Source organism: Ovis aries, chromosome 3, assembly GCF_016772045.2.
Source record: "Ovis aries strain OAR_USU_Benz2616 breed Rambouillet chromosome 3, ARS-UI_Ramb_v3.0, whole genome shotgun sequence".
NCBI lineage: Eukaryota > Metazoa > Chordata > Mammalia > Artiodactyla > Bovidae > Ovis > Ovis aries.
This window is the reverse complement of record NC_056056.1, coordinates 5,265,286-5,276,305: the sequence shown is the minus strand read 5'-3', so window position 1 is coordinate 5,276,305 and position 11,020 is coordinate 5,265,286. Positions and strand designations below refer to the sequence as shown.

At 54.2% G+C, this 11,020-nt stretch overlaps 1 protein-coding gene across 1 annotated transcript in view; it reads left to right on the top strand.

The window, feature by feature from the left end:
• Positions 1-6,199: 6,199 nt before the first annotated feature.
• Positions 6,200-11,020, top strand: part of PRRT1B (proline rich transmembrane protein 1B) — a 29,744-nt gene continuing 24,923 nt past the window's right edge. The window contains exon 1 of the mRNA XM_042248043.2: positions 6,200-6,314. Within this exon, the coding sequence (XP_042103977.1) occupies positions 6,305-6,314 (10 nt within the window). The 5' untranslated portion in view covers positions 6,200-6,304. The remainder of the gene's footprint in view (positions 6,315-11,020) is intronic.

The window sequence follows — 11,020 nt, the reverse complement described above, 5'->3', positions numbered from 1 at the left end:
GCCCGGGGCTCCACTTCCGGGAGGCACGCGGCCCGGCAGGGGGCGGGGCGGCGGGCGCGGGGCACGGCGGGAGTTGTAGTCCTGGTTGGTGGCTGAGGGTGCTGCGCATGCGTGGGCCTGGCCGGGCCCTTCCGCTGGGCCTGGAAGGCCGCCTAGGGAGCTGGATCGTTTGCCGCGATGCTGGGTTGTTTTTTATTATTTGCTGCAAAAGCCAAAAGCCAGTCGGTTTCGCAACTGGCTACAGTAGTCTCTAGATGTCGGGCGGCCTCCGAGAAGGTTCCTTCTGCCCGCACCTCCGCGATGCCTTGGGTGGCGGTGGGAGGCGTCGGAATGATCTCCAGGGCCGCAAGGTCGGGGTCGGGTGCTTGGGCATAGAGGCGGGTCGGACTCCTGAGCCCCGTGACCCGAACTGGAAACTAGAACCTGTCCTGCAGCCTCGTGTGCAGTCACCCAAGAGCACGCTGTCACCTCCGCACCGGCCCCAGTGGTCAGCCCTTGCCTCCAGCGCGTGGGTCTAGTCCTCTTGCCTGGGCACGGGCTTAGCCCTGCTCCTGTTGACCTCCATGCCAGCCGAGCCTCCACGTTACCCCTCCCTCCTCGAGTTTCTTAACACGACCCTGAGCCTTCAGTGGTCCCCCACTGCCTCTGGCCAGCAAGTTCCTGATCTCCTCAACCTGCCCCTTACATAGTGGGCAGAAGTCGTGGGATGACTTTGTGACTGAGCCCTAGACAAGCTGGGAAGAAGGGACCCTGTCTGCTGGATTCCACCTGTGCCCCTGGTCCAAGAAGGCAGATACCAACCTATTCCTGTTGTACAATGTCCTCAAGGCATCAAGTCTCTCTGCAAGCCTAGCTCCTGCTGCACTGTGAGCCCTCCATGAATATTTGATGAAACTGAAATATGCAAGAGAGACTAACATGGAGACGTCAGGTGAAGAAGCATTAACCCATTTCAGCAAGGGTTACAGGATGGTTCTGATGGGGTTGAGCGGAGAGGGGATGATGAGGAGTTGGAGGTGGTTGGGCCTCCTGAGTCCTGAGGACCTGGGCAGAGGGAAGCGGATGAAGGGCGGCTGGGTCAGCATGAGAAAGCCCGCCCCCACAACTGAGAGGAGCTTACAGGGAAGCTCAAAGTAGGGCATTCACACGTTCAGGGACGAGGTTGGGGACCAAGCCCCAGCCAGGGAGAGAGTTAACAGTGACTGACCACCATGTTTCCTTACTCCCCAACTGTTAGGGGGGAATGTTGTGACTTTTGTGAAATTAACATATGTGAGTGAAGACAGGGCAACTGATGGCCAGCAGAGGTTCAACAACAGAAATGGAAACAGAAATTTATTACTCACAGGTCCTGGAGGAGGTACACCGCATGCCTGGAGGGGTCATGCAGGAGGGCTAGGCAGAGTGCAGAGAAGCAGAGAGAGGCAGGCCCTAGGGCGTACTCCTTTATCAGGATCCCTTTGTGGAGTACTTAGGAGTTCTCAGACTAGGACTGGATTGGTTAATTCAAGCCAAAAGAGTAGGGTTTTGCTCGAAAGTTGGACTGTGAAGAAAGCTGAGCGCAGAAGGATTGATGCTTTTGAACTGTGGTGTTGGAGAAGACTCTTGAGAGTCCCTTGGACTGCAAGGAGATCCAACGAGTCCATTCTAAAGGAGATCAGTCCTGGGTGTTCTTTGGAAGGACTGATGCTGAAGCTGAAACTCCAGTACCTTGGCCACCTCATGTGAAGAGTTGACTCACTGGAAGAGAGTTTGATGCTGGGAGGGATTGGGGGCAGGAGGAGAAGGGGACAACAGAGGATGAGATGGCTGGATGGCATCACTGACTCGATGGACATGAGTTTGGGTAAACTCTGGGAGCTGGTGATGGACAGGGAGGCCTGGTGTGCTGTGGTTCATGGGGTCGCAAAGAGTCGGACACAACTGAGCGACTGAACTGAACTGAACTGGGGTCTTAGACATAGAGGCACTAGAAGGCAGTGGGGAGACTCTTGATCACAAGAGCATGTGTTTGCTGGTGAACAGGCTGCTATCTAGGGTGTGTGGGTGTGTGAAGGGGCTCGAGTCAGTCTGAGGTCTCTCCAGGCAGTTGGCCACAGTGGATACCAGGCAGCAGAACGATGGAGTATCTTAGCAAACTCTCAACAGGGAAGTCCCACAGTGAGGCTGCCTTGCTCAAGGCACACAGAGGGCCTGGCATAAGGCCCGGCTCTGAGGAGGTGCCTGTTCTGCCTGCGTCTCTGCATTTGCCTGTTTGGCATCTGCTCCTCCCAGGGCCAGTGATATTAACTAGATCGTTTGTATGTGCACGCGTGCTCAGCCGTGTCCGACTCTTTGCAACCCCGTGGACTGTAGCCCACCAGGCTCCCCTGTCCATGGAATTTCCCAGGCAAGAATACTGGAGTGGGTTGCCATTTCCTGCTCCAGGGAATCTTCCTGACCCAGGGATCAAACTTGTGTCTCTTGGGTCTCCTGCATGGGCAGGTGGATTCTTTATCATTGCATCACCTGGGAGCCCATGAATAGTCGAAGTGGTAACTGTTAATAGTAAAAGTTGATTGTGCAAAAGACAGTTCTTGAACAGAGAGCTTTCAAAGCAAAACACAGAATAAGGCTCAGGGTATGTTATTATAAAGCAGCTCGGACAGTGAGAGGCAGTTGACTGTAATCTTTGCCGTGATTGGTTATGTTAATAATGCTGGGATTTTCTTAAGTGATAGGGAATTGGTTCCCTCACACCAATTCTGGGAAACAGTTTCAGCTGTGCTTATGATCCAGAGGCAGAAGGGAGGAATGACCCCAGGCAAGTTACTCTTGCAAAATAAGCTACATTAAATTTTGTTTGTATGGCTGAACTGTCAGGAAACCAAACTTGAGTCCGTTTGTCTGAACGTAACAAAGCCAATCTGCCCACACCAGGTTGTGGTGAAGGAAAATGGGAGTGTTTATTGCAGGCACCAAGCAAGAAGTCCAGGACAAGCAGTGCTTAAAAGTCCTGAACTCCCCAGAGGCTTTCAGGGAAGGTTTTTAAAGACAGGGTGAGGGAGGGGGCCTTGCGATGCGTGATCAGCACTCCGACATTCTTCTGATTGGTTGGTAGTGAGGTAATCAGGAGTCAACATCATCAACCTGCTAGTTCTAACTGGCCTGGAGTCTGTGTGCTTGTGGGCAGCAGGCAGTTAACTTCTTCCACCTGGTGGGATTTGGGTATCTGCAAAACAGCTCAGAGGACACAGCTCAGAATATTAACTAAGCCCTGGAGGAGGAACTAAAGGTCCTTGACTTTAATAGCTAAACTATTATTATTTTGTCTTGCTTGACTGTTTTTCTTTCTGCATTTTCTCACTTCTCTGATTTAATGTACTCTTTAGAACTTGGGCTTCCCTGGTGGCTCAGATGGTAAAGAATCCACCTGCAATTGGGAGACCTGGGTTTGCTTCCTGGGTTGGGAAGGTCCCCTGGAGAAGGGAAAGGCTACCTACTCCAGTATTCTGGCCTAGAGAATTCCATGGGTTTTACAGTCCATGGGGTAGCAAAGAGTCAGACACAACTGAGTGACTTTCACTCACACAGGACTTGGGGAAGGCCTAGGAAGCTAGTAGTTTTTCTACAGACAAGAGGCAGGTGGAGGATATGGCAGTGGTTGGAGTCTGTTCTAGGAAGGCCCCATAGGGTCCTGCTTGGTTACAAAACTGTTCTTGTCTACCCAGGGAATGTTCAAGGCTGGTCTTCGTTTGTTTTTATTTTAACAAACCCATTTTCCTGATGGGGAAATTGAGAAGCAGAGAGATTATGTGGTTCACCCAAGGCTTGCGGCTGCAAATGGACCTCCAGTCACGAGAGCCATGCCAGCACGCTCACACACGTACACACTCCAGACGTGGAGGCGGGCGTCGTCCGCCCAAGACGAGAAAGGGAAATACGGTATCCAGGCCTTGAGAGAAGGCTCTCGTTGCCAGTGGTTGAAGCCGAGTTGCCCATGATGGGGCCAGAACCCGACTGTGCCTTGGGGGCTGAGAGTCAGAGTCACAGTCCCACGCACAGTAGCAGGTTCTAGAACTGGCCCTCTGCATATGGCTGGAGACTGAAAGGGACTGTGCTTTTATGAGACTGAAGCAAGCCACTATCCCAGTGGCTCTGGGCAGAGTCCTCCCACAGAAAGTGGAACGGGCCCTCCACGTGGTGCAGAAATGCCAAGTGAGAAACACAAGATGGTTCACCAGAGGAGCCACCCGACTCGTGTTGCAGGTGCACATGTGGTCACGCAGGGCACCTTGAGACGTTTACTTCTGGCCGTGAACTCATGATGATGCTGAAGCCCGCGAGGAGACCTGCCTTGTGTGCAACAGCAGGTGCAGCAAATGGGCAGATTCATATCTGAGAACCTGGACGTATTACAGCAATTTGAAAAGAATTTAAAACCAGGTCTATACAAGTGTTTGCAAACATGGCAAGCAAATGCTACATGTAGTCTTGGCCTAGATTCTGTCCTGGCCAAAAAGACACACTCGAGAAGACAGGGAAGTCTGGCGTGCTGCAGCCCATGGGGTCTCTGAGTTTGAAATTACTTTTCAATAAAAAGTTTTAAAGACCATTTGAAGAGAAAACACATGGACTAGAGTGGTGTTCAGTCGCTCAGTCAGGTCCAACTTCGCGACCCATGGACTGCAGCACACCAGGCTTCTCTGTCCTTCACTATCTCCCAGAGTGTGCTCAAATTCATGTCCACTGAGTCATGGACATGGTGATACTAGCTAACCATCTCATCTTTTGCTGACCCCTTCTTTTGCTTTCAGTCTTTCCCTGCATCAGGGTCTTTCCCAGTGAGTCGACTCTTCACATCAGGTGGCCAAAGTACTGGAGCTTCAGCATCAACCCTTCCAATGTATATTCAGGGTTGATTTACTTTAGGATTGACTGGTTTGATCTTACAGTCCAAGGGACTCTCAAGAGTCTTCTCGAGCACCACAATTCGAAAGCATCAGTTCTTCAGTGCTCAGCCTTTATGGTCCAACTCTCACATCCGTATATGGCTACTGGAAAAACCATAGCTTTGACTATATGGACCTTTGTCAGCAAAGTGATGTCTCTCTTTTTTTTTTTTTTTTTTTTTTTGCATCACCACAGAAAAGACATTATGAAAAACATACAGATTTTAAAAGGACCAGATGAAAATTCTAACCACGGAAAGTAAAGACTGACACGTTTTGCAAGGACTCCCCTGGTGATCTGCAGTGAAGACTCCACACTGCCAACGCAGGGAGTGCACCTGTGTGTAAAACTCAAGCTCTAGACCGCTTCCCCGGTAGTTCAGCTGGTAAAGAATTCCTGGGTTGGGAAGGTCCCCTGGAGTAGGGATAGGCTACTCACTCCAGTATTCTTGGGCTTCCCTTGTGGCTCAGCTGGTAAAGAATCTGCCTGTAATGCAGGAGACCTGGGTTTGAACCTGGGCTGGGAAGATCCCCTGGAGAAGGCAACGACTACCATTCCAGTATTCTGGTATTCTGGCCTGGAGAATTCCATGGACTGTATAGTCCACAGGGTCACAAAGAGTCAGACACGATTGAGCGGCTTTCACTAATAATGCCAGACCACTGAGACCACTAGTCTACTACAGGGCACAGGCAGAACCACCCGCTCCCCTACCCAAAACCCCAGTCCCCTCCTCCAGGGTTTGCCTCCTTTTCCTCGGTCCCAGGGATCTCTCTTCCCATCTTGGGAGCTCAGCTATGAATTGAAATTGCTGTCTGGCTTGTGGGTGTAGTCTATCTAGCATTTCTGGATGTTTGGAGTAGACCTGCTTTGAGTTCTCCAATCTGGCAAGTCTCAGGGAACAGAAGTGTAACACACATTGTTTTAAACCCCAGGAGATTTCATATGAAAATCTGCACTGCTGGCTTCCCTTGCTGGGAGACACAGAAGGGGAGACTGGGCGCTCTTCGGATCCGCAAGGCCCTTGTTGGCCACCAATGCATCCAGCTGGGCTCTCTGGCTGGCGGGTCTCCCGCACTCCTTCCCCGCCGCCCCCTCCGCCCCTTCCCAGCTGGGCCTGGGTTGCGCCCCTCCGACTCGGCCCCCTTCCTCGGGGCAGGCCGGGCGCGGGTCCTGCGGAGGCGGCCAGGCCGCACGGGTTCGGGCCCCAGCGGCCGGGGCGCGCGAGGAGCCACCTGTTGACCCAGCCGCGAGCAGTCCTGCGGTCAATGATTAACCGGCCGCGCCGCGCGCACCAGGAAACCCGAGCTGTCCGCGAGAGCGGAGCCGGGCCCGACGGCGGCGGGAGGCGTGCAGCCTGGCTGGTCGCGCCATGGACGCAGGTAAGGGCGGTGGGCCCGGTGCGCGCCCCCACCCCGGCCCGGCTCCCGGGGAAGGCAGGGGCGACCCCCACCCCGGGCCCCGAGGCTGGCTCCGCGGGGTCCCAGCCTGGCCCTGCCCTGGGACGCCTCTCCCTGCAGCCCGGGACTGGGGGAACCGGCGGCTGCCGCAGGAAGTTTCGGGGACCTTGGCCGTGCCCCTCTCCGCAGGGCGGACGCCCCCGCGGGAGAGCTGGCGGGGGGGGGGCAACCCTCGGCTCGGCCCCCGGGCGGGCAGCAGGTGTCCCTGCAGTGGCGATCTGGGGGGCCGTGTCCCCCGCATCCCACGCCCCGTCCTTCCCCTAGTAACTTTCTTCGCCCCTCTGGTCAGGCTGAAGTCCTTGGAGCGGGGGAGGGGCGACCCTGGCGGGGTTGTGGGGCAGAGACGGGGAGAGATGGGGAGAGCCCTCGCGGACTGAAACAGGGACCGAAGGAAGTGGGACGGGGGCGCGAGCTAGAGAGCGGGACGGACTGGGTAGGGGGCGCGGGAAGGCCCCGCAACTTTGGCGTCCGCGGCGCAGCCAGCACTGGGGGCGGGGGCGCGCTGATCCCAGAATCCCCTGGCCCCGGTCCTAACCTCGGGAGTCGCAAGCAGGCGGGCCGGGGGCTGCTGGTGACGGCGCGGGGACCGGAGACGCGGACGGTGCGGTCTGCCTAACAACCCCCGCCTCCACCACCAACCTGGGGCCGGGGCGCCCCTAGGTCTCTTCTGCAAGGGGCTCCCAGGGGGTTGCTGCTGCCAAGAGGGACCGGGCCCCGCCTGGCTTTATCTGCCGCCGCCACCCCAGACCTCCAGGAAGCGCCCCCTCTTCCCCACCCTCGAGCACTTCCCACCCGGCTCCTGGCCCCCCTTTTCCGGCTGGAATGTCCCGGCGAGGCTCGGGTGTCAAGAACTCGAGAACCCGAGGCCGCAGCGCGGCAGCCCCGCCAGCAAATGTATTTTCTCTTCGGCCCTCTCTCCGCGCCATCGGGCCAGGTATTTGTCCAGGCCGCCCGGGACGGCTGCGGGCTTTGTTATGATAATTGGGGCCGGGGCTGGCGTCTCCACGGGGCGCGCGGTGCCCAAATTGGGGGGTGGGTGGGGAGGTTCAGGTTACCGTTGTGAACCTCAGCGAATAAGGCCCACCTGGGGCTCCCCTGGGACACTCCTGTAGGAGGCTCTCAAAACAGAGCCTGGCCGTGTGTCCACTAGTGTTATCTTTAACCGATCCTTTTACTGTTCTTGTCCCCATTTACACGTGAGGGAAGGGAGGATGGGGAGTTTAAATCTCTTAAATTCGAACAGATGACAAAGCTGGTTCTGTTTTTTTTTTTTTTTTAAAGATAACTGAGACACTCAACTTTAAAAGAATTTTTTTGGCTGCGTTGGGTCTTCCTTGGGCTGGGGCTTTTCCTGGCAGGCGCCTGGGCTCTCTTGTTGTGGCTGGGGGAGGAGGGGGTCCTTCGCCTTTCTAGTTGTGGGGTGCCAGCTCTCTCTAGTTGTGGCAGGCTCAGTTAGTTGTCCTGCGGTGGCGTGCGGGATCTAGTTCCCTGACCAGGGATTGAACGTGCAATCCCTGCATTGCAAGGCAGATTCTTAACCCCTGGGTCACCCTGGCTCAGGGTCACTGCAGACATAATTATTCCCACGGCCTGGCACCTGATAAATGCTTCAAAACAGTAGCTGCTCACTTGAACATCTTCGTGGCAAAGCTTCATCCACTTAGCAGCCGTACAGGCAGCTAACCTTGCTGAAATGATGGTATTTTGGTAGGATTTGTTGTACAGAATTGTATTTTTTCTGAAGTATGGTCGGTTTCCCGTGTTGTGTTAGTTTCAGGCGTGATTCAGGTATATATCCGCTCTTTTTCAGATTCTTTTCCATTATGGGTTATTACAAGATACTGACTTTAGTTCCCTGTACTATAGGTCCTTGTTGTTTATCTGTTCTATATATTAGTAGTTTGTATGTTAACCCCAAACTCCTAATTTATCCCTCCCCCCCAGTTCCCCTTTGGGAACCGTAAGTTTGTTTTCTAAGTCTGTGAGTCCATTTCTGTTTGTTGTCTGTTTTTGTAAACAAGTCCATTGTATCATTTCTTAGATTCCACATGTAACTGATATGTGATATTTGTCTCTGCCTGACTTACCCACTGAGCATGATCATCTCTCCATCCATCCTGAATTGTATTTCTGAGCCTAGAACACTAGTCCGTTGGAGTTACCCAGTGACAATGTGTGGGACTGAATGGCTGGCTGGCTGCGTGCCTCCAGCTGGTTGCGTATTCAGAGAATGATTTGGGGGCTTTGTGTATCAGGGGAGGTGGATTTTGGCTGAGAGCTTCATGAGTCAGCCAGCCAGTGACCCCTCTGGCATAGATAGTGAAGGCAGCTTCTCATCTTCCCTACAGTGGCCCTTTTGTTGTTGTTGCCTTGAATATTTAAAGCCTCCAGCCCTTGGCTGAGTGTGTGAGGTTGGTAGCTGCCTTGGTGCCTCCCCCAGGAATAATTAGGCCAGCCCATCCCTCCAATAGATCAACAACCCTGAAGCACCTCCCCGCCCCCCCAGATCCTTTTGGAAGAGCCCACCTCTCTGGGTCAAGCTTAGAAGTCACAGGTCTTGCTAACGTTGCTACTGCTAAGTCACTTCAGTCGTGTCCGACTCTGCGACCCCATAGACGGCAGCCCACCAGGCTTCCCCGTCCCTGGGATTCTCCAGGCAGGAACACTGGAGTGGGTTGCCATCTCCTTCTCCAATGCATGAAAGTGAAAGTTAAGTTGTTCAGTTGTGTCCGACTCCTAGCGACCCCATGGACTGCAGCCTACCAGGCTCCTCCATCCACGGGATTTTCCAGGCAAGAGTACTGGAGTGGGGTCCCATTGCCTTCTCCGTTGCTAACGTTGTGTGACTTCATTTCTCAATGGTTTTCATTTCCCCTGCCTCTTGCAGATTCCTCAGACTGGCCAGAACACCCTTCCAGTTTCTTCCAGCCGCTTCCTAACCTCAGATCACGGAGCCCGTCTTAGCTGAGGGTCCAAGCACTGTACAGCCACACACTCCTCTCATTCCCACGATAACCCCGAGAGGTGGTGGTGTCCCCATTTTAAGGACGAGGAAACCGAGGAGGCGCTGGGAGGGGAAGCAGCCCAGGCGGTCTGGCCGCTGAGCCTGGGCTCCTGGTTGTGACCCAGACCCTCATCCCAGGGACCTCCCTGACAGTCCAGTGGTGAGGACTCAGCATTTTCACGGCTGGGGCCCATGTTCAATCCCTGGCCAGGGAACTGAAATCCTGTAAGTTGAGTGGCACCGTTGGAAGAAAAAAAAAAAAAAAAAAGACCCTCATCCCATACCCCCCAGCCCAGCTCTGCCCCGGGCACTGAGGGAGGAGGGAAAAGCGTATGTGGTTCGCCCTGTCGCTCTTGCCCGCTCATTTCCCCTCCTCCCCTCCGGATGCGGTTGGGCTGGGTGCACCCCACCGCACCCACCAGTCCCCCCACTTGTCTGTATCCATCTGGCGCTCGGCCTCCCTTCTGGCCCGGCCACTGCGGCCTCTGCCTGCTCCCCACTCTCCTGCCCCTGTCCCGGTTCTTCCTGCTCCCAGAGGAAACCTTCCGTATCAGTGATCAGTTGGCTTTTGTGGCGGAACAAACCAGCTCAGAACTTAGTGCTCTAATACACCAGGCATGTGTTGTCAGCATCGTGTGGGTCTGCAGCATGGGGCTGGCTCCCTGGGGCTGAGTGGTCGGGGGACTGGCAAGGCATTGCCCCCATTCTCCTCCTTGGGGCCAGTCCAGTGGGTGGCAGAAGGATTCCCAGCGGAGAGAGAGGAAGCCCCAGTGTGCAAGTGTTCAAAAGCATGTTTTTTTCTTTAAAGAAGGTCATCCCTTTATTCAGAGTATAGTTGAAGTACACCAAGCTGCATCTATTTAAAATGTGTGTTTTGATCAGTTTTGACGTATTGTGTGTCTCTTCAGCGGTCAGTACATCAAAATAACAATCTTCTTTTTTAAAAAATATTTATTTATTTAACTGTGCCAAGTCTTCACTGTGGCATGTGGGGTCTAGTTCCCTGACCAGGGATTGAACCGGCACCCTCTGCATTGGGAATTCAGAGTCTTAACCACTAGACCATAAGGGAAGTCCCCAAATAACAGTCTTTACCTTCAAACGTTTCCTTGTGCCCCTGGTAATCCCTTCCTGCAGCTACGGGTGGCTTTCTGTCCATCTCAATGGCACATTATGCTAGGATTTTATATACATGGTATCACAGAGCCTGGACACTGTTCAACTGGCTGCCTGTCCGTGGCTTAATGATTTAGCGATCCATCCATGCGGGCTTCTGTGCATATCCAGAGTTCATTCCTTTTCACTGCTGAGGAATTGTAACTGTTAAACAGATTACAGGTGGTCCCCAACTACAAACTACAGATGGTTCAATGGTCTGGTTTCCGACTTGGCAGTCGTGTGAAGGTGATGTGCATCTGGTAGAAACCGGACTTTGCGTTTTGAGTTCCGGTCGCCGCCGCCCTGGCAGCCTGCAGTCTGCTCCTCCGCACAACGCTGGGCGGTGGCAGGGCTGTGGCGCCCCGACACCCACTGAACCACGAGGGTACATTGCAGCCATTCTGTACCCACTCAGCCATTCTATTTTTCTATCCAGTGTTCAGTCAGTGGCAGGAGGTGCTCACGC